At 31.7% G+C, this 23,069-nt stretch overlaps 1 protein-coding gene across 2 annotated transcripts in view; it reads right to left on the bottom strand.

Annotated features, from left to right (window-relative positions):
• Positions 1–10,474: 10,474 nt before the first annotated feature.
• The window catches only part of LOC139489603 (E3 ubiquitin-protein ligase RBBP6-like), a 37,883-nt gene continuing 25,288 nt past the window's right edge, over positions 10,475–23,069 (bottom strand). For both annotated transcript variants that reach the window (XM_071276201.1, XM_071276202.1), the window contains exons 12-19: positions 22,651–22,690; positions 21,827–21,854; positions 21,062–21,162; positions 20,174–20,348; positions 19,219–19,338; positions 17,101–17,700; positions 13,026–14,390; positions 10,475–11,541 (exon numbers count right to left, since the gene is read on the bottom strand). In XM_071276201.1, the coding sequence (XP_071132302.1) occupies positions 10,563–11,541; positions 13,026–14,390; positions 17,101–17,700; positions 19,219–19,338; positions 20,174–20,348; positions 21,062–21,162; positions 21,827–21,854; positions 22,651–22,690 (3,408 nt within the window). In that variant the 3' untranslated portion in view covers positions 10,475–10,562. The remainder of the gene's footprint in view (positions 11,542–13,025; positions 14,391–17,100; positions 17,701–19,218; positions 19,339–20,173; positions 20,349–21,061; positions 21,163–21,826; positions 21,855–22,650; positions 22,691–23,069) is intronic.

Genomic DNA, 23,069 nt, shown 5'->3' with positions numbered 1-23,069 from the left:
GGATGATACCATTGAAATAATCTGTAACACTTCTCACTGGGTAAAGCAATCAATGAAACCACAAAAACTATTCGTCACACTCCTGATCTGGTACAGATACCAATGATACCATTGCAAAAATCCGTCACACTCCTGATCTGGTACAGATACCAATGATACCATTGCAACAATCCGTCACACTCCTGATCTGGTACAGACACCAATGATGCAATTGCAATAATTCGTCACACTCCCGAACTGATACAGACACCAATGATACCATTGAAACAACCCGCGGCCCACTTCTGATCTAGAAAAGAAACCAATGATACCACTGAAATAGACAGTCACACTCCTGATATTACAAGTTGTCTTCAAGTTTAGCTGATTGGGGAGTGGTTGAAAACTCAAAGGTTAAGACGACCACTGGTCAAGCGATTACTGTGTAACATCCACCAGAAACCATTAACCGTGTATAAAATAAATATTATCACAGTAAACAACAGTCTTATTTGCATTTAGCTGGTAGCTGAGAGACTTTCAATAATTGGGGAAAGCAAGACACAACAGACACAACACCAAAAGGGGAGTTATGATAATTAAAACAATGCGTTATTCGTTAAGCCAATGTGGCATTTGCAGTCCTACTTTGAGCATTGCACAACTCACTACACCATCAAGGACAAACTTAGCATCCTGGCCTAGTGAATCAGTGTTTATTTTCTCTTTATTAACTGTAACTAAAGTCGGATGCAATTTATCTGAAGTTCATAAGTTCATCTCATATATTACACCTGTTTCAATATTTTAATATCTTAATAAAAATAGAATGGAAGTTATTACAATCAACATATTTGTTTTGAAGGCAATTTTATCATCAAATCTACCTAAAGACCTCACGATACGTACATAAATAAAAGTTACACTTTACCGATTCGTGACTTTAAAAGCTAATTGCTAATATATGATACACCATTTACAGTTTCTATGTTATTGTTACTGGGGAAAACAATAATTTTAAAACCCAATTTTACTATTTAATTAAAGTACTAATAGGGATGGGAAACTGCTTTGATTTTTATGTGCAGTTTCTCCTCTAATCTAGCTTTAGTCTTAATTTTAATTTAGGTGCATCCCGTTTATGTTTACCTTTCAACAGTTCACGAAATAGATTAACACTTCTGAAACCTTTTATAAGATGTTTATTCCAATTAAAGGGCTCACGAAGAGCAAATTGTTTTTTTAACAATGATTTTGATAACTTAGTTATCAAATAGATAATATCGTATTGCATAGAATTCACTCAAGATTCAAGATTTCAAGATTCTTTATTTCTCAAACACCATAAAGATACAATGGTACAAAGAAGTTCAGCAAAAGTCATATAACATAACACAAACACACATGACAAGATGAGATGAAAATATCAAATAAAATAAAATAAACAGTATAGTAGAGAAGAGTGGTGATTAACCAGAAAGACTCACTTGAAAAGTTATAACCCTGATAAATTTGCACAGCTTTTTCAACTTATTTTTAATTTTTAACTGAAATAGTTTTTCAAATTTTAGGATGTTACATCTGTGCAAGAAAAAAGTATCCAAATATTGTGCTCGAAAATTTGCCAAAGAACTACACTGCAAAGTGTAATGAAATTCACCACCAATCTCGTTACAATGACATAAGTTACAATATCTAAGGTTTCGCTCAATCTTATTCCATCTACCAGTTTCGATGGGTAACTTATGGTTTACCCGTACGAAATCTACAACATGTTATTCTATCTTTATCACTTAAAATATTCAGATATTCCTCAAATTCAAAATTTTGTTTATACAATTTGTAGGCCAAACCTTTTGACGAACAGTCAATATCAGGTCTCCATTTCTGTTGAAACTGATCAAATAACTTTTGTTTTAACTAAATACCCAACCACTTAAAATTAAAATTTCCTTGTGACAACCATATATTGCTGTATCCACATTTATCTAATATATCTTTAATGTATTTCAACCAATCTGACCTAAATTGGTTGTCAGAATTTTTCAAGAACATGTATTTGTATAGTATTTTAGCAATCCTGTTATCATCCCCATTTACCATTTTTGACCAAAAATTAACCATACGCAGCTGTATATATAAAGACATGGAATAAATATCAAGTTCACCATAAATCATAAAATTGGGTGTCGACTTCTTAAGGTTTAATAATAGTTTACAAAATTTTAAATGCACTTTTTCTATAATATCAGTATTACTGAAACCCCAAATCTCACACCCATACAGGAGAATTGGCTTCACAATTTTATCAAAAAGATCATATTGCAATTTCACTGACAAGTTGTGCAACCTCCCTTTTTTCAATACTTCATACATTGCTTTATTTGCTTTTCTAACTAAAATCTTCTTAGCACTCATAAAGCTACCTGTTCTTGAAAAATTCAACCCAAGATATGTCAATTCATTGACTATCTCCAATGCATTTCCGTCTTATATAAAGTTAATATTTTGGGGTAATCTACCACCAGAAAAAATTATAATCTTAGTTTTACTTGTGTTAACTTTTAATTTCCAGGTACTGCAATATTCAAAGAATATATCTAAATAATTACATTAGATGTATGTTTCATTATAATATTTTATTCTGATTGGCTAACTGCACATCACGTGTTATTCCGTAAGCAGTTGCATTGCTCAATACAACTTTTCACTCATGATAACACGTGCTCCAAAAATTAAGTGCACAGGTGAATTAAATAATAAAATATATAAAATTCGTGTTTTCATGATCATAGCTAAAAAATGTAATTATAAGTATTGAATGCTTCTTTTTGTAACTTTATAGGGTTGTAAAAGCGTTGACCGTGCGTACATTTTTAGAATGAAGCGCTTCCGCGCTTCATACAAAATGTACTTCGGTCAACGCTTTTACACCTTAATAAAGTTACAAAAAGAAGCATTCAATTCTTAATTGCAACTGTAGATCGGATGCATTATCCGAAAATAACACTGTATCACCTGCGTACAATAACACAAACAGTTTTAAGTAGATATCAAACTCATTCTCTATTTCATCAGTAATACAATTTAAACCACATACATTTTTTTCTTCAATAAACTGTTGAAGATCGTTCAAATACAATGAAAATAAAAAAGGAGACATATTTTCACCCTGTCTTACACCGATATTGCATGAAAAGTATTCTGACATTTCACCATTATACATAATACGAGATTTAATAACAGTTTACATATTAAAAATTACATTATACATTTTACCGTTAATATCATTCACAAGTAATTTATGCCAAAGACCCTTTCTCCTAACAGTATCAAAGGCTTTAGCAAAATCTACAAATGCACAGAATAGTTTCTTTTTCTTATTTTTCATGATACTTATAAGCATGTAGATAACAAATAAATTATCTGTAGTAGAATAACCTTCTCTGAAACCAGCTTGATTCTGACATAGTAAACAAAAATCATCAGAAAATTTATTCAAACGTGAATTCAAAATAGAAGTAAATAATTTCCCAAAGCAGCTTATAACTGTTATAGGTCTAAAATTGCTAGGATCATGTTTGTTACCTTTATTCTTAAATAAAGGTATTATATTTCCGGAAAGCCAATTATCAGGAATAGTTCCACTGTCAAATATAATATTTCACAAACATTCATTCTCATGACCAACTGTGCTTCACTTCCAAACAACAACTGTCAGTCATCTTAATTAATCACTCAAACTAACCGTTGAACAGGAGGTCACAAAAAGTAAAGATCACCTTTTGATTATCAAAAATGAAAAGAAGGGACATGAAAACAACATGACCTAATCACGAAAATTTTAAGAGGAACGGGTAAAAATGCGCTCGGTGAATCATTTCATGCGACTTGTAATCCATATATAACGAATCTGGTGGCCAAATGTGTTTTTGACTTTTTCTCATACCAACTGAGAAACTGACCCTATAATTAAGTCAAGGACAATAACAGTTAGTGTGCACAATAGAATGGTTATTGTGCATCTTTCCTTGTGTCGTAGTTGACCTCTTACCATGACAAGCTATTATTGTATTGTCGTTTCATTTTTTTATTCATCGTCTTGTACGTAACAAATGAAGTCGTTTCGCTGAATAAGCAAAACTTTCTTTTTGTTTGCTCTCTGTAAATATAAACATTCTTTGATATGGTTTTCATTGTACATGTGTTTTTTTTTGTGTAACTTTTTTACTTTTATATCGTTGAGCACCTTTCATGTACTAACTTTTATTGTAAGTTCATGGACGAACCTTTTATTGTTCTATTAAGATGAGGGTGGAGATGATAAAAATGATATCATAATTTAACCTCCTGAAAGTGGTGGTCTTTAATTATATCTTGTCATATTTAGGACATACTTGTTAATGATAGATCTTTGTTTGTCTCTGTTCATTAAATATTTGTTAGACGTTCGGCGATTTAAAGCTTGAAATTATGTACACATTTTCAGTTCTTGAAGACCACATTTTGACTGTTAGATGCTATTTTATCGTTTGATTGCTTATCTCATTGGCATTTTATCCACTTCAAACCTTTTTCTCTTAGTAGTGCCATTCTAGGGAATAAAGAGTAGTTTTATTAAAAAATATTCAAATCATCAATTATGTTATAGTTATTGACCAAGCAAGTCGGTATATGGGATTTAATTTGCATGGCTCGTGTGACCCTAATTAACCCGAACGACGTAGGAGTTCTGGTTAAAGGGTCACACGAGCCGTGCAAATTAAATCCAATATACCGATTTGATTGGCCAATAACTGTTTAACACATGACGCAATCAATTTACGTTCAACGTTTTAGAAATGTGGACGATATTCCGCAATCCACGGATATACAATATACACATTACAATTATTCCATACACCAAATATAGTAAACCTATTGCTTGAAGTATCAACCTTGTTCACTGATCCATGAGATGAGGTTGAGGTCAAGTGAAAACTGTTTCATGGGCATGAGGACCTTTCAAGGTACGCACAATATAATATAATTATCATATTACTCATAATAAGAAAGAAAGCAAGAATAATACACATCTTTTTTTTTAAATAGTCACTGAACCATGAAAATGAGGTCAAGAACAAAGGACATATGACAGACGGAAACTTCATAAGATAATGCATATTATATATAAATAAAGTATGAAGGATCTAGATCTTCTAGCATCTAAATATTAAGCTTTTAAGAAGTTTGTTAACCCGGCCGCTATCACATCACAATCCCTGTCAAGCCGTCTGCAGTAGAAATCTTAGGCTAGACAATAAAATAAATCGTTTGGAGAACAAAAATGTTAAAATCTCCAGTTGAAACATGACAACTCTGCTACATATATTGCATATTATTCAATACAAAGTTCCCCATCAGCAGTTACATTGGTTAACACTTATAAAGATCAAGCATTTGATTAAGATAGAGTCTGTGGTCTGTGTTAATATTGAGTAATAGTTGTTAATGGCGTAGGCGGAACAAATTTCCATCGGAACAATATTTATAAAGACATTGATATTTTCGAAAACTGTTAGCCCATTACATGTACTATTTCTGAGGATTCATTCTGATCAAGGTTTTCTTTTGTCTATGAACTAATTGATTTTCCATGTCCAAGGGCCACTACAAAATGTAGAACTGCCTATGAAATGACTATAAACAAAATATCTGATTCAGGCATTAGATAATAAAGAGCAGAAAATAGGTAATTCAAGATTTCTTCTATGTCTTAGAACCACAACTTCCTGGAACAAAACTTGATTTGTAGTTTCCTTTGACTATTTCCATCACACATTTGATTAGTGATTGATGGTTATACACACACTAGTATTGCAGGATGACAGCTGTTTATTGTACAGTGGCAAATTAAAAATGTATATTCCTTGGCAGGACCATGTCTATATGATATCAATATGGATCCTGCTTTTTTTTTAAACAGGAAGGAACAAGCTGTCCTGGATGTGCAAATGCTTGCTCACATTGAAACAGTCCAGAGGAAGACACCCTACTCAGACACATTATTCTAACACTGAGACAACTAGTCTTTGCTCTTAGTCTTACATGCTAGTGCATTGGACTTCAAATACTAATGTGTATGTCCTTGGTTTGACACACCAAGATACTTAACAGATAGATTGAATACCAACTGACAAGAAGGCAAACATTTGTGCTTTTTAGCTTCTCCAATACAGGACTAAATAAAAATGTAATACGATAATGAACAAATGGATGCTATTAAAATGCTAGATATAGCCTACACCGGTCTTTTCATTTGAGCTTTGTAAGTTCAACATGGACCATAATGCTAAATGTCAAAAGCCAAAAGACAAAATAAAACAAATATTAACAAAAATTCAATTTTCTTTTTCATTTTTATTGACAGCTCACCACTGCATTTAATATGAACACAATCAATGACAAAGGTTTAACCTGTATCAAGTTATTGCAACAACTTACTCATAAACATGCTCTTTCATATCATTTATACATTAAAATGGAGAATATATTTCAATACTGAATAATCAATACCCAAATAATTTTTTACACAAATTTTGACTGAAATTATAAAAATGTGGATTAAAATTTGCAGCATGTCATTAAAATTGATGGCTTAACAAAAAACAGAAACATAAGTCTTAATGCCCTTAAAGAAACCCTTGCTAATCTATGATTTTGAAATACCATGATTTTAACTTTGAAGTTGAATAACTGGATACCTTAGCAATGATTATTTACAACATGATAAAAGAGGTACCAAATGATCACTAATTACTGCTATACATTGTACTGTAAATACACAAATTATTGCCAAGTTTTTATCATTGAGAAATATGCAACAGGGTTATAATCGCAATAATTTATCTCACATTTTGAATTTTTTTTATGAATTAAACTAGATTTTTCTCAATATGAAAAAAATTTAAATCGCATTTTACTCTAAAACGACAAAATCACAATAATGAATGCACGCAATAATTTATGAATTTGCAGTATTTATTACAATACTTTACATGTAACTCATGATTAAATAGATTTACCAAATGTACACCAAAACATCTGTATTTGTAAATGTACATTTAACAAACTTCATCATATGAAGTTTAAACTATTTATTCTGTACAAATTCATTAGTATTTACAAATATATATACAAAATTTCTATCAAAAAAGGTTAACCATACAAATTTTATCAATCTATATCAAATCTAGGATTATCAATCTTGAGAATTCCTAGTGTTAAAAATGATATCTATATTCTACATTCATACCATCAAACATGTGTTCTCAAATAGTTAAAAAAAAAACTGATACCAAAATCTGTTACATAGCTTACACTACTTTAAAAGATCAAGTTATTTATCTGATTAAAGATCAGCATTTTCATTTTCAGATCTTTTATAAAACCGACTTGTTTCCTAAGGCTTCAACAACACACTGATAATAAAAGGTTGACCTGTTCTTCTTTTTTCCCAATTTTTACACAATATTTCACAATATTTTACAATATTTCAGATTAAATAAATCACTTTACCTACTTATAATAGAAATGAATGATTCATTTTTCTATAAATAACTCGAACAATATTTACATCTTTTTCACTCCTATACATAGCAATAACAAAGCATTCACTCTCATAATGCACCAAAAAAGAAATTGTACCATAAAATAGGAATCGATGCCATAAGATTAAGCTGACAAGCACATCTTTATTTTTAAGACAAAATAATTATTGAAATGAAACTTTAAAATTGCCAACTTTTTTGCTGGGGAATAAAATCAATACTTTAATTAACAAAACAAATTTACTTTTAATCACAAGTGACTAATACTGACCATAACAAAACAAGCAGATCCTATACACAATACATAGCTAACCTGATCAGAAAACTTTATACACAAATCCTTATTAGAATAACTAGCCCAATTCAAAGACATTTTGTACATACTATTTCTCTTAAAAAACAAAACTGGAAATATCAAATAAGTAAACCAAAAGCAATAGAAAGATGAGAACCTATCATCAAAATCACTCTTAGTCTGCAACTGCAATCCTGTTAAAATACAATCTTAGGATAAAAAAACTTGGACATATTCAGGTAAATGATCTGTCAAACTTTCACATTTTAGAAATTTTTTTTACATAGCATCCATCATTTTACTGATTTAACAATTATACAGACTTAACAGTCCACACATATTTCACACATATCTTTTTAAGCTATCTCAACATCACTCATATCCCTTTAAATAACACACATGAAAACTATTTTTGACCTATAAAAAGAGCTCCTGAATTTTTTGTATCCCAATCCTTTGTAAAAGAACCTTATACATGTATACTACAAATGAACTTTGTAGGCATCTGATTAGTATCATTTACGATTTACTTCTGGTCCTTTCACATTTAAGTTCTTTTAAATTTCAAAGAATCATAGATTTAGAATATTATTAGGTCATAAACTTAAAACCAGATGCTCCGCAGGGCGCAGCTTTATACGACCGCAGAGGTTGAACCCTGAATGGTTTGGGCAAGTATGGACACAACATTCAAGCTGGATTCAGCTCTAAATTTGGATTGTGATTAAATAGTTGACACAGCATAGGTTTCTGACACAGAATGAATGTGGTCTAATGAACTTAAAATTTTTGTTTTGCCTTTGAGCAATTCACTATGCTGTTGAATATTAATCCTCTCAAAAAAATGTTTGAATAAATTTTCTTTTTATTTATGAAATCTGAAATGAAAAAAATTGACCCCCCAATTTTTTTTTCACATCCCCCTTTCCCTTATTTCAAAACTGATCTCAATTCAAATTTCTAATGAAGTTTGCAACAATAACTACTCATTTAAATACATCATAAAATATTAAAATGTAAAAAAAGTGCTTGTTATTACTGAATGGTAAAGATTGTTTTAATCTATCAGTTGGTAGTAAAAGTGAATATACATTGTATATTGTATAAAACAATGATTTAAGTTGATTCAACTACTATTCTGGACAAAGAAAGATAACTCCAATTGAAATCCAATTGGAATTTCTTGCTATTGCACAATATTGTGCAATTAGATATTTCTTGCTATTGTGCAATACTGTGCAATTGAAAATATTTGCTATTGCACAATACTGTGCAATTGAAGATTTCTTGCTATTGCACAATACTGTGCAATTAAAGATTTCTTGCTATTGCTGAATACTGTGCAATTGAAAATTTCTTGCTATTGCACAATACTTAATATAATAATTTTGGATCCTGATATGGACCAACTTGAAAACTGGGCCCATAATCAAAAATCTAAGTACATGTTTAGATTCAGCATATCAAAGAGGCCCAAGAATTTAATTTTTGTTAAAATCAAACTTAGTTTAATTTTGGACCCTTTGGACTTTAATGTAGACCAATTTTAAAACGTGACCAAAAATTAAGAATCTACATATACAGTTAGATTTGGCATATCAAAGAACCCCAATTATTCAATTTTTGATGAAATCAAACAAAGTTTAATTTTGGACCCCGATTTGGACCAACTTGAAAACTGGGCCAATAATAAAAAATCTAAGTACATTTTTAGATTCAGCATATCAAAGAACCCCAAGGATTCAATTTTTGTTAAAATCAAACTAAGTTTAATTTTGGAGCCTTTGGACCTTAATGTAGACCAATTTGAAAACGGGACAAAAAATTAAGAATCTACATACACAGTTAGATTCGGCATATCAAAGAACCCCAATTATTCAATTTTTGATGAAATCAAACAAAGTTTAATTTTGGACCCTTTGGGCCCTTTATTCCTAAACTGTTGGGACCAAAACTCCCAAAATCAATACCAACCTTCCTTTTATGGTCATAAACCTTGTGTTTAAATTTTATAGATTTCTATTCACTTATACTAAAGTTATGGTGCGAAAACCAAGAAAAATGCTTATTTGGGTCCCTTTTTGGCCCCTAATTCCTAAACTGTTGGGACCTAAACTCCCAAAATCAATACCAACCTTCCTTTTGTGGTCATAAACATTGTGTTTAAATTTCATTGATTTCTATTTACTTAAACTAAAGTTATTGTGCGAAAACCAAGAATAATGCTTATTTGGGCCCTTTTTTGGCCCCTAATTCCTAAACTGTTGGAACCAAAACTCCCAAAATCAATCCCAACCTTTCTTTTGTGGTGATAAACCTTGTGTCAAAATTTCATAGATTTCTATTAACTTAAACTAAAGTTAGAGTGCGAAAACCAAGAAAATGCTTCTTTGGGCCCTTTTTGGCCCCTAATTCCTAAAATGTTAGTACCAAAACTCCCAAAATCAATCCCAACCTTCCTTTTGTGGTCATAAACCTTGTGTTAAAATTTCATAGATTTCTATTCACTTTTACTAAAGTTAGAGTGCGAAAACTAAAAGTATTCGGACGACGACGACGACGTGATAGCAATATACGACGAAAAATTTTTCAAATTTTGCGGTCGTATAAAAACCAAAACCACCCAAACAATTTAGCACTAAAAGTATGTTAGCTATCACATTCTCCTAAATAATAGCACCATTGATGAGATTGAACTTTCATTCGACCTTATTAACAGTTTCCTTTTCCTCTTTGTTTTTCTTATGCTTCTTCTTTTTATGTTTATGTTTATGTTTTTTGTTCTTCTTATTCTTTTTCTCTTTTTTGTGTTTTTTGTGTTTCTTTTCTTCTTTGTCACTTTTTTCTTCCTCCATACTTGATGCTTCACCTTCAGATTCGACATCTGAATCACTGTGTTCATTATAATCAGGTACAAAGGTCGATTCATCAATAACAGACTCTTTCCTTTCATACTTTTTCCTTTTAATCTGATTTTCATTTTCTGCTTTGGTATTTTCTTCCTGTCCATTTATTTCCTCCACTTTTGTTTTATTGCCATCATTCTGATCAGTATCTTTTACTTTTTCATTATCTTTACTTTCTTTTTTCTTATCTTTCACACTCTTTGCAATTGTCTGTTTAACTTTAGATGAAACTTTAGTTGACACTTTTTGTCTACTTTCTTTTTCTGGAGATTCATTCCTCCTAGATGATTTTTGCTTGTCTATTTTCTCTGATTTTTCAACGGCATCAATTTTACTCTTTTCACCTCCCACTACTTTGCGCTTGTCTGATTTTTCACTCTCTGAGACTCGACGTTTATCTACCTTTTCACTCTCTGATACTCTCCTGTGATTTCTTTCAGAATCTTTTTCATTTTTATCAGAAGAGACTGTAATCTGCATGGAATTTTCCCGACTAAGTACCCTCCGACCATCGTCATCATCTTTATGATTCTGTTTCTGATTATCATCCATGTAAACTCTTCTCTTTTGTTGGCCAGGGGATTTTTTATTATGATCACTGGAGACAGGAGACTTACGATGTCTTTCATCCTTTTGTCTAACAGGTGATTTCTGTAATCGGTCATGGACCGTGGGTTTCTTTTGAGGGTGTGCCGGCACCACAGCCGAGGCAACTGTAGCTGGTTTTGGTTGTTTCTGTGTTATAGCTTTCTCTGCACTTTCAATTATGGATCTGTAATATGAAAATAATTAATTGGTAATGATATTATTATATACAAAATGCATACATGATTAATTGAGTAAATAGTTCCTAATTGCACACAAGTAATGAGAATTTCAGGCTTAACACAACTTGTTTATTAATAACTTTTACAGACCCTGACCAGGTGAGAGCTTGACAATTGATCTATATACTTTACTTATTGTAAGGACCATATTGTGACCTCAGACCCTGACCAGGTGAGAGCTTGACAATTGATCTATATACTTTACTTATTGTAAGGACCATATTCTCACCTCAGTCCCTGATCAGGTGAGAGCTTGACAATTGATCTATATACTTTACTTATTGTTAGGACCATATTGTGACCTCAGACCCTGACCAGGTGAGAGCTTGACAATTGATCTATAAACTTTACTTATTGTTAGGACCATATTGTGACCTCAGACCCTGACCAGGTGAGAGCTTGACAATTGATCTATATACTCAACTTATTGTTAGGACCATATTGTGACCTCAGACCCTGACCAGGTGAGAGCTTGACAATTGATCTATACACTTTACTTATTGTTTGGCCCTGAACAGGTGAGAGCTGGACAATTGATCTATATACTCAACTTATTGTTAGGACCATATTGTGACCTCAGACCCTGACCAGGTGAGAGCTTGACAATTGATCTATATACTTTACTTATTGTTAGGACCATATTGTCACCTCAGACCCTGACCAGGTGAGAGCTTGACAATTGATCTATATACTTTACTTATTGTTAGGGCAGACCCTAGCAGGTCAGAGCTTGACAATTGATCTATATACTTTACTTATTGTTAGGACCATATTGTCACCTCAGACCCTGAACAAGTGACAGCTTGACAATTGATCTATATTCTTTAATTATTGTAAGGACCATGTTGTCACCTCAGACCCTGAACAGGTGAGAGCTTGACAATTGATCTATATACTTTACTTATTGTTAGGACAGACCCTAGCAGATGAGAGCTTGACAATTGATTTATATACTTTACTTATTGTTAGGACCATATTGTCATCTCAGACCCTGAACAGGTGAGAGCTTGACAATCTATATACTTTCCTTATTGTTAGGACCATATTGTGACCTCTACAAGTCTTTTCATGTTGTTTTTTGTGTAAGGTTGTAGAATCATTGAAATAAAACCTCATATCTCCTTTTACCTAAGTGTCTATTGATTTCATAGCACATTTATCTCATCTTGACTCATTGATATAATAACTATTAAGAAACCTAGCTATATAGCAAGTGTAGTGAAATTACTTCTGGACATATTTAAATTCATGCATCTTCAGGGTTCAATTGAATTAAATTAGTCAATCCTTAATGTAAGAATCTAGAGATATAATTGGTTAAGTTTCATCCTTAGAATACTTTGAACATTACTGATAACATAGCCATAAACAAATTAAATAAATATGTGATCATATTTAAAACACCTTGATACTAGAATTTTATACCAACCTTGGCAATGTTTTTTTCTCAGTTTTCTTTTTGAGTTTGTCCCTCAGATCTGGTGATTTGTCTTCATTGTAATCTTCCCTTTCCCATTTTGACAATTCAGGGGGAGATAACATCAGTTGATCTTCACCTTTAGAGGTATTTTTGTTTATTTCCATTTCTTCTTCAGCATCATGTTTTATTCTTTTAGCTGGACTTTCATCTTCAGAGTTCTCATTATTTTCATTAATCTCCTGAACACGTTTTTTCTTTTTAGATTTGACCTTTTCTAAATCTGACGCAGAATCACTTTGTGAGGCCTCTACATCCACAAGTTTTCTAACCTTTTTAACTTTTTTCACGACCTTAACCTTTTTTTGAGATTTAACAGGAGTAACTTCTTTTGCTGGAACCTCTTCCTTTTTATGAACGGTTTTGTTAGTGTCATCACTTCCATCTCCATTTATTGCACCATCTTTATTTTCCAAATCTGTATTTTCTTTATCCATCTTTGATTGTTCAGTTTCCATTGGTTCAAGTTTGCTCACTTCATCAACATGTTTGGATTTAGGCTCCTCATCAGCTGATTCTTTGACTTCAGGCTTCTTCGACTCAGGCAAAACATGCTGAGTGTTAATTTCTATCAGATTAGAATTACTTCTCTTTGAGTGCACTGTTTCCTTTTGAGGTAAGTTTCTAATACTTTCTGTTGTTTGAATTGTCTTGAGAGCTCCTGATCTATTTACAGTTGTTGATTTATCATCACTTTCACTGACTGCTTCTTTAGCTGTAACAACTTTAGCAACTTTCACAGGAGATTTGGGATTAGCTCCCTTCGTTTTTAATCTAAGTGCAAGTGATTCTTTCTTTACAATTGTTCCATCTTTTAATTTTACTACTTTTTTCACTACTTTCTTTTCAGGAACTTTCTTATCAGTCTCTTTTGGCTTTTCAGATTTTGACTCAGTCTTTTCAACAGGTTTTGTGGATTTGCTATCCTTAGATTTGCTTTCCTTTTCTTTATCTTTGTCCTTTGTCTTTTCCTTAGGTTTGTCCTCTCTTCCTTTTGATTTTTCATTTTCCTTCTTAGTTTTAGATTTGTCATCATCTCTTTTACTTTTAGTCTTACTCGATTTATCAGATTTATCTGTTTTCTTGTCTTTGTCTCTACCTTTATAATATTTGTCATCTTTACGATCCCTAGGCTTGTCATGTTTGGATCCTCTAGGTGACCTTGACCTTGACCTAGATCCTCTCCTATAAACTCCTTTGTTTGTATCATAGTACATGCCCCTTTCTAACTGACCTGAAGGTGGGGGTGGGGGTGGAGGTAGACCATATCTAGCTATATAATCTTGAAATATTTCCTCATAAATTCTCTGGTCAAACCTACAAATAGAAAAGCATACTTCTCTACATAATCTTGGAACATTTCCTCATTCATTCTCTGGTAAACCATACAAGTAATAAGAGGTATTGTGCCATAATGTTCAATTGGTTAACTGAAAGGGGTCTCTGTGACGAGTTGTGCGAGTAGTGGAATTACTGAATCACTAGCCTATCAACTGAGGTTGTGACTTAGAATTTAACAAAAGGCAGGTGCATACGACTCAAATCTTACTTAACGGTGGCTAGAATTGTCGGTTTTCCTATCAAAGTTGCAATTCTCTAGGGGCACTGTGGCTCCCTGCACAAATAAAGCTGACCACAACAAAATAGCACAATAGTGTAGAAAGTGTCGTTAAACACCAATCTAATCAATGAATGAGTTTGAGATGAATGCTGTGGGTTCAATATAAAAAGTACTACTTCCGCATTTTTTGTTGGAAAAGTCAATTTTCTTTTTTAAAAAGATGACATGGTCTTATGGCAGATAGATTTTTTTTTTTTTAACTTTTTTGAATCGGGTCCCAATCTTTCAATATCGATATATTACCCTTACAATGATTCTATAGACCAAATAAAGTTTATCAGTTTCTAAAATACCTGAGATACTAACCTTAACTGTTGATCAATACAACATAATATCAAGAGAAGGTCATAACATTTGTAAATGGCCTTCCAACAGATAATCCACTGAAGTTTGAACATTTTTGCCTTATAGTTTCATAAGGGGTTTGAATATTGTCCAATCAGAATCGACAATTATATTTTAGTCATATAGTGATCTCAGATACCCCTGTTTGCACTCTTTAACTGTATATACCAAACACCAAATTTATTTTGAAAATGTCTTGTATTTTTAAAAGTTTTAACTAAGATGAAAAACTTGCCAAAACAAAAATTGGCCAGTTTTTATTGGTCTATGCCATTGTTTTCAATTTTCAAAAGGTTAATTAATACTTAAATTATCAGGATAAAATAAAACGAACCCAAATTAAAGGTTACTAAGAGCATAACTATTGACCAGTAAATGCTAATACAATTATAATCTAACTTGACCTGTAGTTTATGGTTCAGAACCAAATGAGAATCATTAAGGACTTTCAATGCACCATTTTACATACCTGGGTTAAAACTGACCCTTCAAATCCAGAGAAATAGATAAAACTGTTATTTCAATTTTATTTGGTTTCAACCAAGACTACTTGAATGTACCACCAAGTCATCCCCCATCTAATTTAAAGGGTGATGCTTAAAAATGCCTGTCAAATTATTCATCTCCAAGCATCAAATGATTTGCAAATTGGACTCCAGGTTTCAGCAGTGGAGATAATATAACAATCAACACTCTTAGCTGGAAAAAGGACAGGTACACTACTTCACATTGGTAATATTGGACAAAAAAAAATGAATACCAACTGACATGATTAAAATTACTTTCAGGAAAATATAGTATTAAGTATGTATATTCTACAGCACACAGCATTTTTTTTAAATACCAGTACCAAGTCAGAATGTGAAAGTTTTTTCTTATTGTTTCCTTTCCATTCACTTCTCATGACATTGCCATGTATTTAGATTTGTCAGTTCAAATTGGCACATTTGTCTAGATCTTATATTCTCTCATTCCATAAGGAGCTTTAAAATATTTTTCTTGGATACCATTCTTAAAAGTCAGGGATCTTGTCTTAGTTGGACTATTTTTTTTATTGTCTATTCAGACTATTGTATTGACTGTAAATATGCTGTTGTTGAACTCGTTCTACACTTTTATAGAAGTCTTTTTTTATAGTGTTGTAAAGTGTTGTCAATTGCCAATCATTTGTTTGGCTGGTTGATTGTTGTTCAATGACCTTCAGCACTATTGGCCATTTTGTGGCCATCAGTTTTTATTGGTGGAAGAAGCTGTAGTGCCTAGATAAAACTTTTTGCAAGAAAACTAACAATCCTGGACTCTTGGTCAACTAAGATTGGTATGAACAAAAAATGACTCAATCATGATTATGACCTCTACTAAATGATCTTCTAACATTGCATTTTTGTTTTTGTATTTTAATTTCTGTTTTATTTCTAGTTGACCATTTACAGCTGGTTTGGATAACCAAGATGATATCAAGACAATGCCTATTATATAATAATTCGTTTTATTTTGTTTGTATCTTGCTTTTGTTTTCCGCTTTTTTTTTAAATGCATGTCTTTATAACGAATCATGGACGATACCTTCACTTATTTATGGACTGAAGACAAATGGTGTGTTCATACAGATATATTTAGCCTATTTTTCGACATTCCATTGATTTTGAGCTTCACAATCTTGCACAATATAATTTGCTGTTTTATTTAATAGAGTCAATGCCTTGTAAAACTCAAATAAATTTTAAGCATTTGAACTCCATGTTTTACATATGAAAAGATCTTCCACCACTGTAATTTTATGGCAAACTTGAGATTCACATCAAAACTTTTTTGTGTAAATGGCAAACACAAATATTGAAACAAAACTTTATGGAGTGATCTAGTGTCTCATAGTTTGCATTGCGAAAAAGTTTTAAGACATTCCTGTTAAAACCTGAACCACTTTTACTGGTATTTGAATGGTCTTAAACAAGATTGATCTAATACAACACATGTAATGATCAGTCATGTACAATTATTAACAATGACACAGATATTGAAAGAACATATATTTTGTGTAATTGGATGAACTTAACACACCTAGCAGGAAAATCTCTTCCCCCAAAGCCATAAGGTGTGGGACCATATCGTTGAGGGGAAAATCCTCTGGGCGGTGGACTTCTGTAACTTCTGTATGGCGGTGGTGGTGACCAGTCCCTTCCATAATAGCCAGGAGATCTCGGTCTTCCACGGAAAAATGGTGACTTTGACCTCCTCCTGGGTGGTGGACTTCTGGAAAATGACCTTCTTCTAGGTGTAAGACTTCTAGAATACGATCTTCGTCTAAATGGGGGAGATCTGGAATATGTCCTCCTTCTAAATCTTGGTGACCTAGTTCTTGATCTTGTTCGTGACCTTGTATACGACCTTGATCTACCCCTGAATTTTTTAGGTGTCCATGATCTTGACCTTGGTCTTGGGGTAAAGGATCTAGGTCTTGGTGATCTACTTCTCCTTGGTGTTAAAGATCGTGAACGTGATCTTGAAAATGATTTTTTCTTCCTGTATGGTGATCGTGATCTACTCTTAGTATATGAACGTTTCTTTGGAGGTGGGGTTCTTGAATATGAACGCTTCTTGGGTGGTGGAGATCTTGATTTTGACTTTTTATCTCTTGAAACTGCTTTAGGGGTTTTTGATCTGAAAAACATAAAAAAAAGGAATCAATTCACAGAAACTAACACTTCATTTAGTTGTAATAAATTAATACAATGCATTCAAGTGGAATATGTAGATGAAATAAAATTTTAATATATTCTTCTTATAAAATGTACATATTATTTTTGTTTTGTGTATGTTAACCCTATTAAATGGAATCAGCAGGTCCTTCTGCTTCCTCCACCAGTATAAACTGTCCACATGGTCTAGCCAGTTAGACTGAGCGTGGCATTAAAACACTAACAATCAATCCTACTGTCACATTACAAAATTATTTTGGGTTGAAATGAAAAAGTACAGTAAAAACAATATTTTACAATTTAACTTTTTAAATTAAAAAAAATTAGTTTCCTAAAACACATTTTTATTTCAAATAAAAAAATATATATATAAATGTCATATATTTTGAGGACATATCACATCCTATTTAAAAATAAGAAGATTGTGAATTTAAATATCAATGCACAGATAAGAAAACTCAAAATATGATTTCAGTTTTCTTCCTCTGCGTGCTTTACTTTTGCGCCAATTGGCATTTCATTTGCGCCAAAAAAAATCTTTCATTTGCGCCACAAACTATATTTCATTTGAGTCAATAATAAAAACTTTAAAAATACGCATGATACAGATAAATACAGGTATTAATAAAAAAAAATCTTCAAAAAAGACAAAGCTTGTTAGTCAAAACATATATCTCAGAAATCAGTCGTCATAAAACCAAAGTAAACCTTTCAATGAGTTTTTGAGACTATACTTTCTGCTGGTTTGCCCCATGGTTTCGTTCGATCAAAGTTTTGATAATTGTTTTGTAGTCCATATCAGTTGTCATTCTGCCTTTACAAGTTTACTCTATCTTTGCAAGTTTTTTGGGACACCTAAATGACTTGTCTCAATTTTTGAGAACATACTCTGAGACTTATTTCCTTGATTTGTCTCTGAATTGACATTGTCCATCTTGACACATCTCAAATGTGAATACTATAGACCTAAACCTAAGTGAATCTCAGTTTTGTATTAGAAATGAGTATGATTGAACTTAATCAATTATCCAGGGGTAATACTCTGAGACTACTTTTATTGAAGTATCAGTAATACTGTATTAACAAATCTTTGATAATCATGTTAGAGCGATGAATATTCCTTTTATATGTATGTTGTATGTTATATCCTGTTATATATTACCTGTATTACCTGTAAAATGGCGCAAATGAAGTATTTAATTTTTGGCGCAAATGAAATATAACCTTGTGGCGCAAATGAAAGATTGGACTTTTTAAAAATTGGCGCAAATGCAATGCGCCCCTTTCTCTCTATAAATATAGGTTTTCAAATATGTGACTTGCATGTATAAAATCAAGGGAAATAGCTACAAATTTCAATAGAATTCATAACTGATACAACAAAATCATTCATTTCATTTTGAGAGAAAAAATTGTATATGTATCATTAATTTCAGATTTTTTATTGAAAACATTATTGTTGCTGTATAATATAACATACCTTGATCTAGATCTTGAAGATTTGGATGTCTTGTTGAATTTTGGACTTTTAGACCTTGATTTTATTTTAGTTTCCTTTTTTTCCTTTTCTACTGGTGGTCTTGTGTAATCATCTAATGGACTGGAAAAAAACATGTAAGGGTTAAATAAAAAAAAAATTAATACCCAAACATTTATCTACATAGAAGTTTGAAGAAAATAAAGAAAAACAATATTTGGACTTCTCCAATATAACTATTATTGTGTGGATTTGTGTACTTTTTTTCCATCACACATACATTGCACTTCAATAAATTCATTAATAAGTGCAATCATCAACTTCCAAGTTGTGTTTTGGGGGGCTTTTGCTTTCCCCTTTTGAGCCAAAAAGGTCAACAACATTTAAAAAAAAAAATATTCAAGTTTTTTACATTGTGATATTTTTGTTTTGTTTATTTTTTGTAGGGGAGTTGTATTATCTATATATAGTCTTAAATAAAATATTGTGTTTTGTCCATGCAGGTCTGGTGCAATATTGTTGTTCACAAATGCACATATGGATAAAAAAAACAATTTCTCCTTATACTGTGGGTTCATTTTTTATCATGAGTATCAATTTTTTAGGATAGAAGAAAACTTGCATTTTCCTTGTTATTTGATTTCGTGGTTTTGTAAATCTCTGCATACAAAGCCTGTAGAAAGTGTGTAATTCATGAACATTTGAATTGATGGTTCACCTGTATCCACGAAACCATGAAAATTGGTATCTAACTAATCAATCCGCAGTAATATGCCTTGAATAGTTTCAATTTGAAATTTAATACAGAATAGCTTGTCTAAATCACTCTTTGTATAAACAGTGGAGTTGCCATAATTTAACTTTAATATCAGACATACAAGGATTAATTATTCTTTAAAAAGTTAGTTTAACCTGTGTAAACAAAATACCTGTCCCATTTTTTGTACATTGTACGTACTTGTTTTTTAAAAGTCTATTCTTTTCTCTGTAAAATTCATGTTCTGACAATGGTTTGGACACCTGAGGTGGTATAAATCGTGGAGGTACACTGTATGGAGGAGGAACCAGACTAGGAGGGTATAACAAAGGTGGTCTGTATCCTGGGGGTGGAAGCATAGTGTTCGGTAGAGATACTGAAAGAAAATAGTATGTTTATTATTATTATACTTTTGCACAGTTGAAACTATAAAATAATAACATTTTAAAAATAAATATTTGCACAGTTGAAACTATAAAAAGATAACTGTAAGTACAAAGAGAAGCACATCATTTAAAATAAATATTATCTAACAATAAATATGGGAGACTTTTCTTCAATAGTTGTAAAACTCCAGTGCAATGAAGCAGATTTTTGTTCATATACAATTAAATGCTTTCAAAACTTTTTAAATAGATATAAATGTATGCTCCTCAGTGTTTATACAGGTGAACAGTAGCAAATAGCAATTTCAAAAGTTTTTGTTTTTTTTATCCAACCAAATATCCACATACATTGCATGCTCGGAATTTCATTGCAGACTCTTAAAATTCCATCAAATTTTGTGATTGTGTCCTTTTATCTAATTTCTAATCATACTGAAAATGTTACCTCTTTATAAAATTTCTATGACCAATTTAAGAATGATTGCTTAAATTGGAGAAATGAAGCAATTTTTTTGACAGTAGAACACTATCAAACTTTTATTGCACTCATTTGGTAAAAAGACCTGAAGATTAGTTCCCTTTTAAATTTCACACTTAATCAATAAGAAATGAGAAAACAAATATTTTCCAATTGAACTTCTTTATATTCAAATATAATCGAGGTGGCCAATACCAATATTGCTGTAGTATGATAAACACCTACCAGGTGGCATGGATGGTCTGTATGCTCCTAAGGATGGTATAGGTACTTGTACTGGAGCAACGTAATTCTCTACAGAGACTGAAGACTTAGACTCAGCTACTCTGTATAATGAAAACAATTTTACATTAATTATACATTTAAATATATAAAATTCAATAATTTAAAATACACAATTATCAAACAAATTGAGAAAACTATAAATCATTACTGTTTGAGATGTATATTTTCTGTGGAATGTGATGTCTTTATTCCTGAAGTTGATGAAGGTGCATGAATGAAAAACAGTAATATAAATGTTTCTTTATTCAACCAGGATACTACAGACTAAGAGTAAGTTGTACTTATTCATTGTATAAGTAACATACTGTCTGATGTTCAGTAGTTGTCCTTTGTTGATGTGGTTCATTAGTGTTTCTCTTTTTTAGTTTTTTATACAGATTAGACGGTTGGTTTTCCCCTTTGGCTAAGTATTCATTTAATATAATAAATTTAATACTGGTCCTTTATGGCATCAATATTAATTAAGCTTAACAATACATCCACTACATCTATGCAAGCTATTCTCATACACATGGGCTTTACTCATTGTTGAAGGCTCTAAGGTGACCTATAGTTGTTCATTTCTGTGTCATTTGATCTCTTGTGAAGAGTTGTTCCATTGGCAATCATACCACATCTTCTTTTTTAATCATACGATAAGAAATTTAAATAATTTTGATTGAGTCTTGTTTCATTTTTCCTACTTCTAGAAATTTAAATCTATACCTGTTTGTTGTGGAAGTCTGGTCTTGATCTGAAATATAAACAGAATTATACAACTATGTAAATAGACATAAGAACCTAAGAAATTATAAGACATCTTTACTAAAGGTTGTTTCTAGAAAACCTTCTTTACATGATTGAAGTTGTTCTAGATCATAACTTTCATATTTTCTATGACTTCTTTTAAATTGGAAAGAAAAGTCCACTGATAATAAATTTAAACAATGATTACTTGATATAGTGAAACATCATCCTAAGTGGAAGAACTTTTGGTTGTAAACTACTAATTTTTGGAAACCTTTATAGCTTGCTGTTTGGTGTGAGCCAAGGCTCCATGTTGAAGACCATACTTTGACCTTTAATGGTTTACTTTTACAAATGGTTTGTGACTTGGATGGAGAGTTCTCATTGGCACTCTATGAGTGCCAATGAGAACTCTCCATCCACATCTTCTTGTTTCTATACACCAACTGATAGAAAATTTCTCCAGCTGTTTACATTTTATTTCAGATGTCCTATCCTAACTTGGCTGACATGATGTGGAGCAACTTTGTTTGACACCTTAGTTCAAAAGTTACTATCTATCATCTTGAGTTAAGGCAATTATACCAACAACTTTAGCTTAATATGTATCAGTCATTATATGATCAGGTTTCAAAATGTTCAAATCAATGCTTATTCCTTTATATAATTAATTTGGTTTGTTTAGCAGAGATAAATTGGGAAGTATATTCCACTTTTGATACATTTCAAACAGTAATTGCATTACGATTAGATTTAAAATGTGCTACGGTTTAGATCTATTTCTAAATGAGACTAAAGCATACCTGCAGTAACAGCCTTTCTTCCGCTCAAAACAGCAATGCCCTGAAACAACATACGCATGGTTAGAAAGTAATTTTTAACACTTCTTTTAATCTAGTATTGACTCTTAATAGTTTATTTTTTTCTATGTCTAATAGTTTTATTTTTTATCTAAGGCTTACGATATGTGTTATTTTCAATAATAACAATCAACATATCTATGTACTTTTCCATTTCATTTTTTTCCCCATTTTTACTGGGATATTTGTGGTTGTTTTTTTCAGATTGTCAAAAGTAACAATTTCACATTATCTTTAAAATATTTAAGAATGAAAATTATTGTCTTTACAGACCATTTTTAAATGGCTTCATTGTTGTCTGTCTTCATTTGAGAAAAAAAACAGGTTGTTGGTTTCTGATTCAACTTGTTTTTTTTATATTT

The sequence above is a fragment of the Mytilus edulis genome, chromosome 9, assembly GCF_963676685.1.
Source record: "Mytilus edulis chromosome 9, xbMytEdul2.2, whole genome shotgun sequence".
Classification (NCBI taxonomy): Eukaryota; Metazoa; Mollusca; class Bivalvia; order Mytilida; family Mytilidae; genus Mytilus; species Mytilus edulis.
This window is presented reverse-complemented; position numbering and strand designations above follow the sequence as displayed.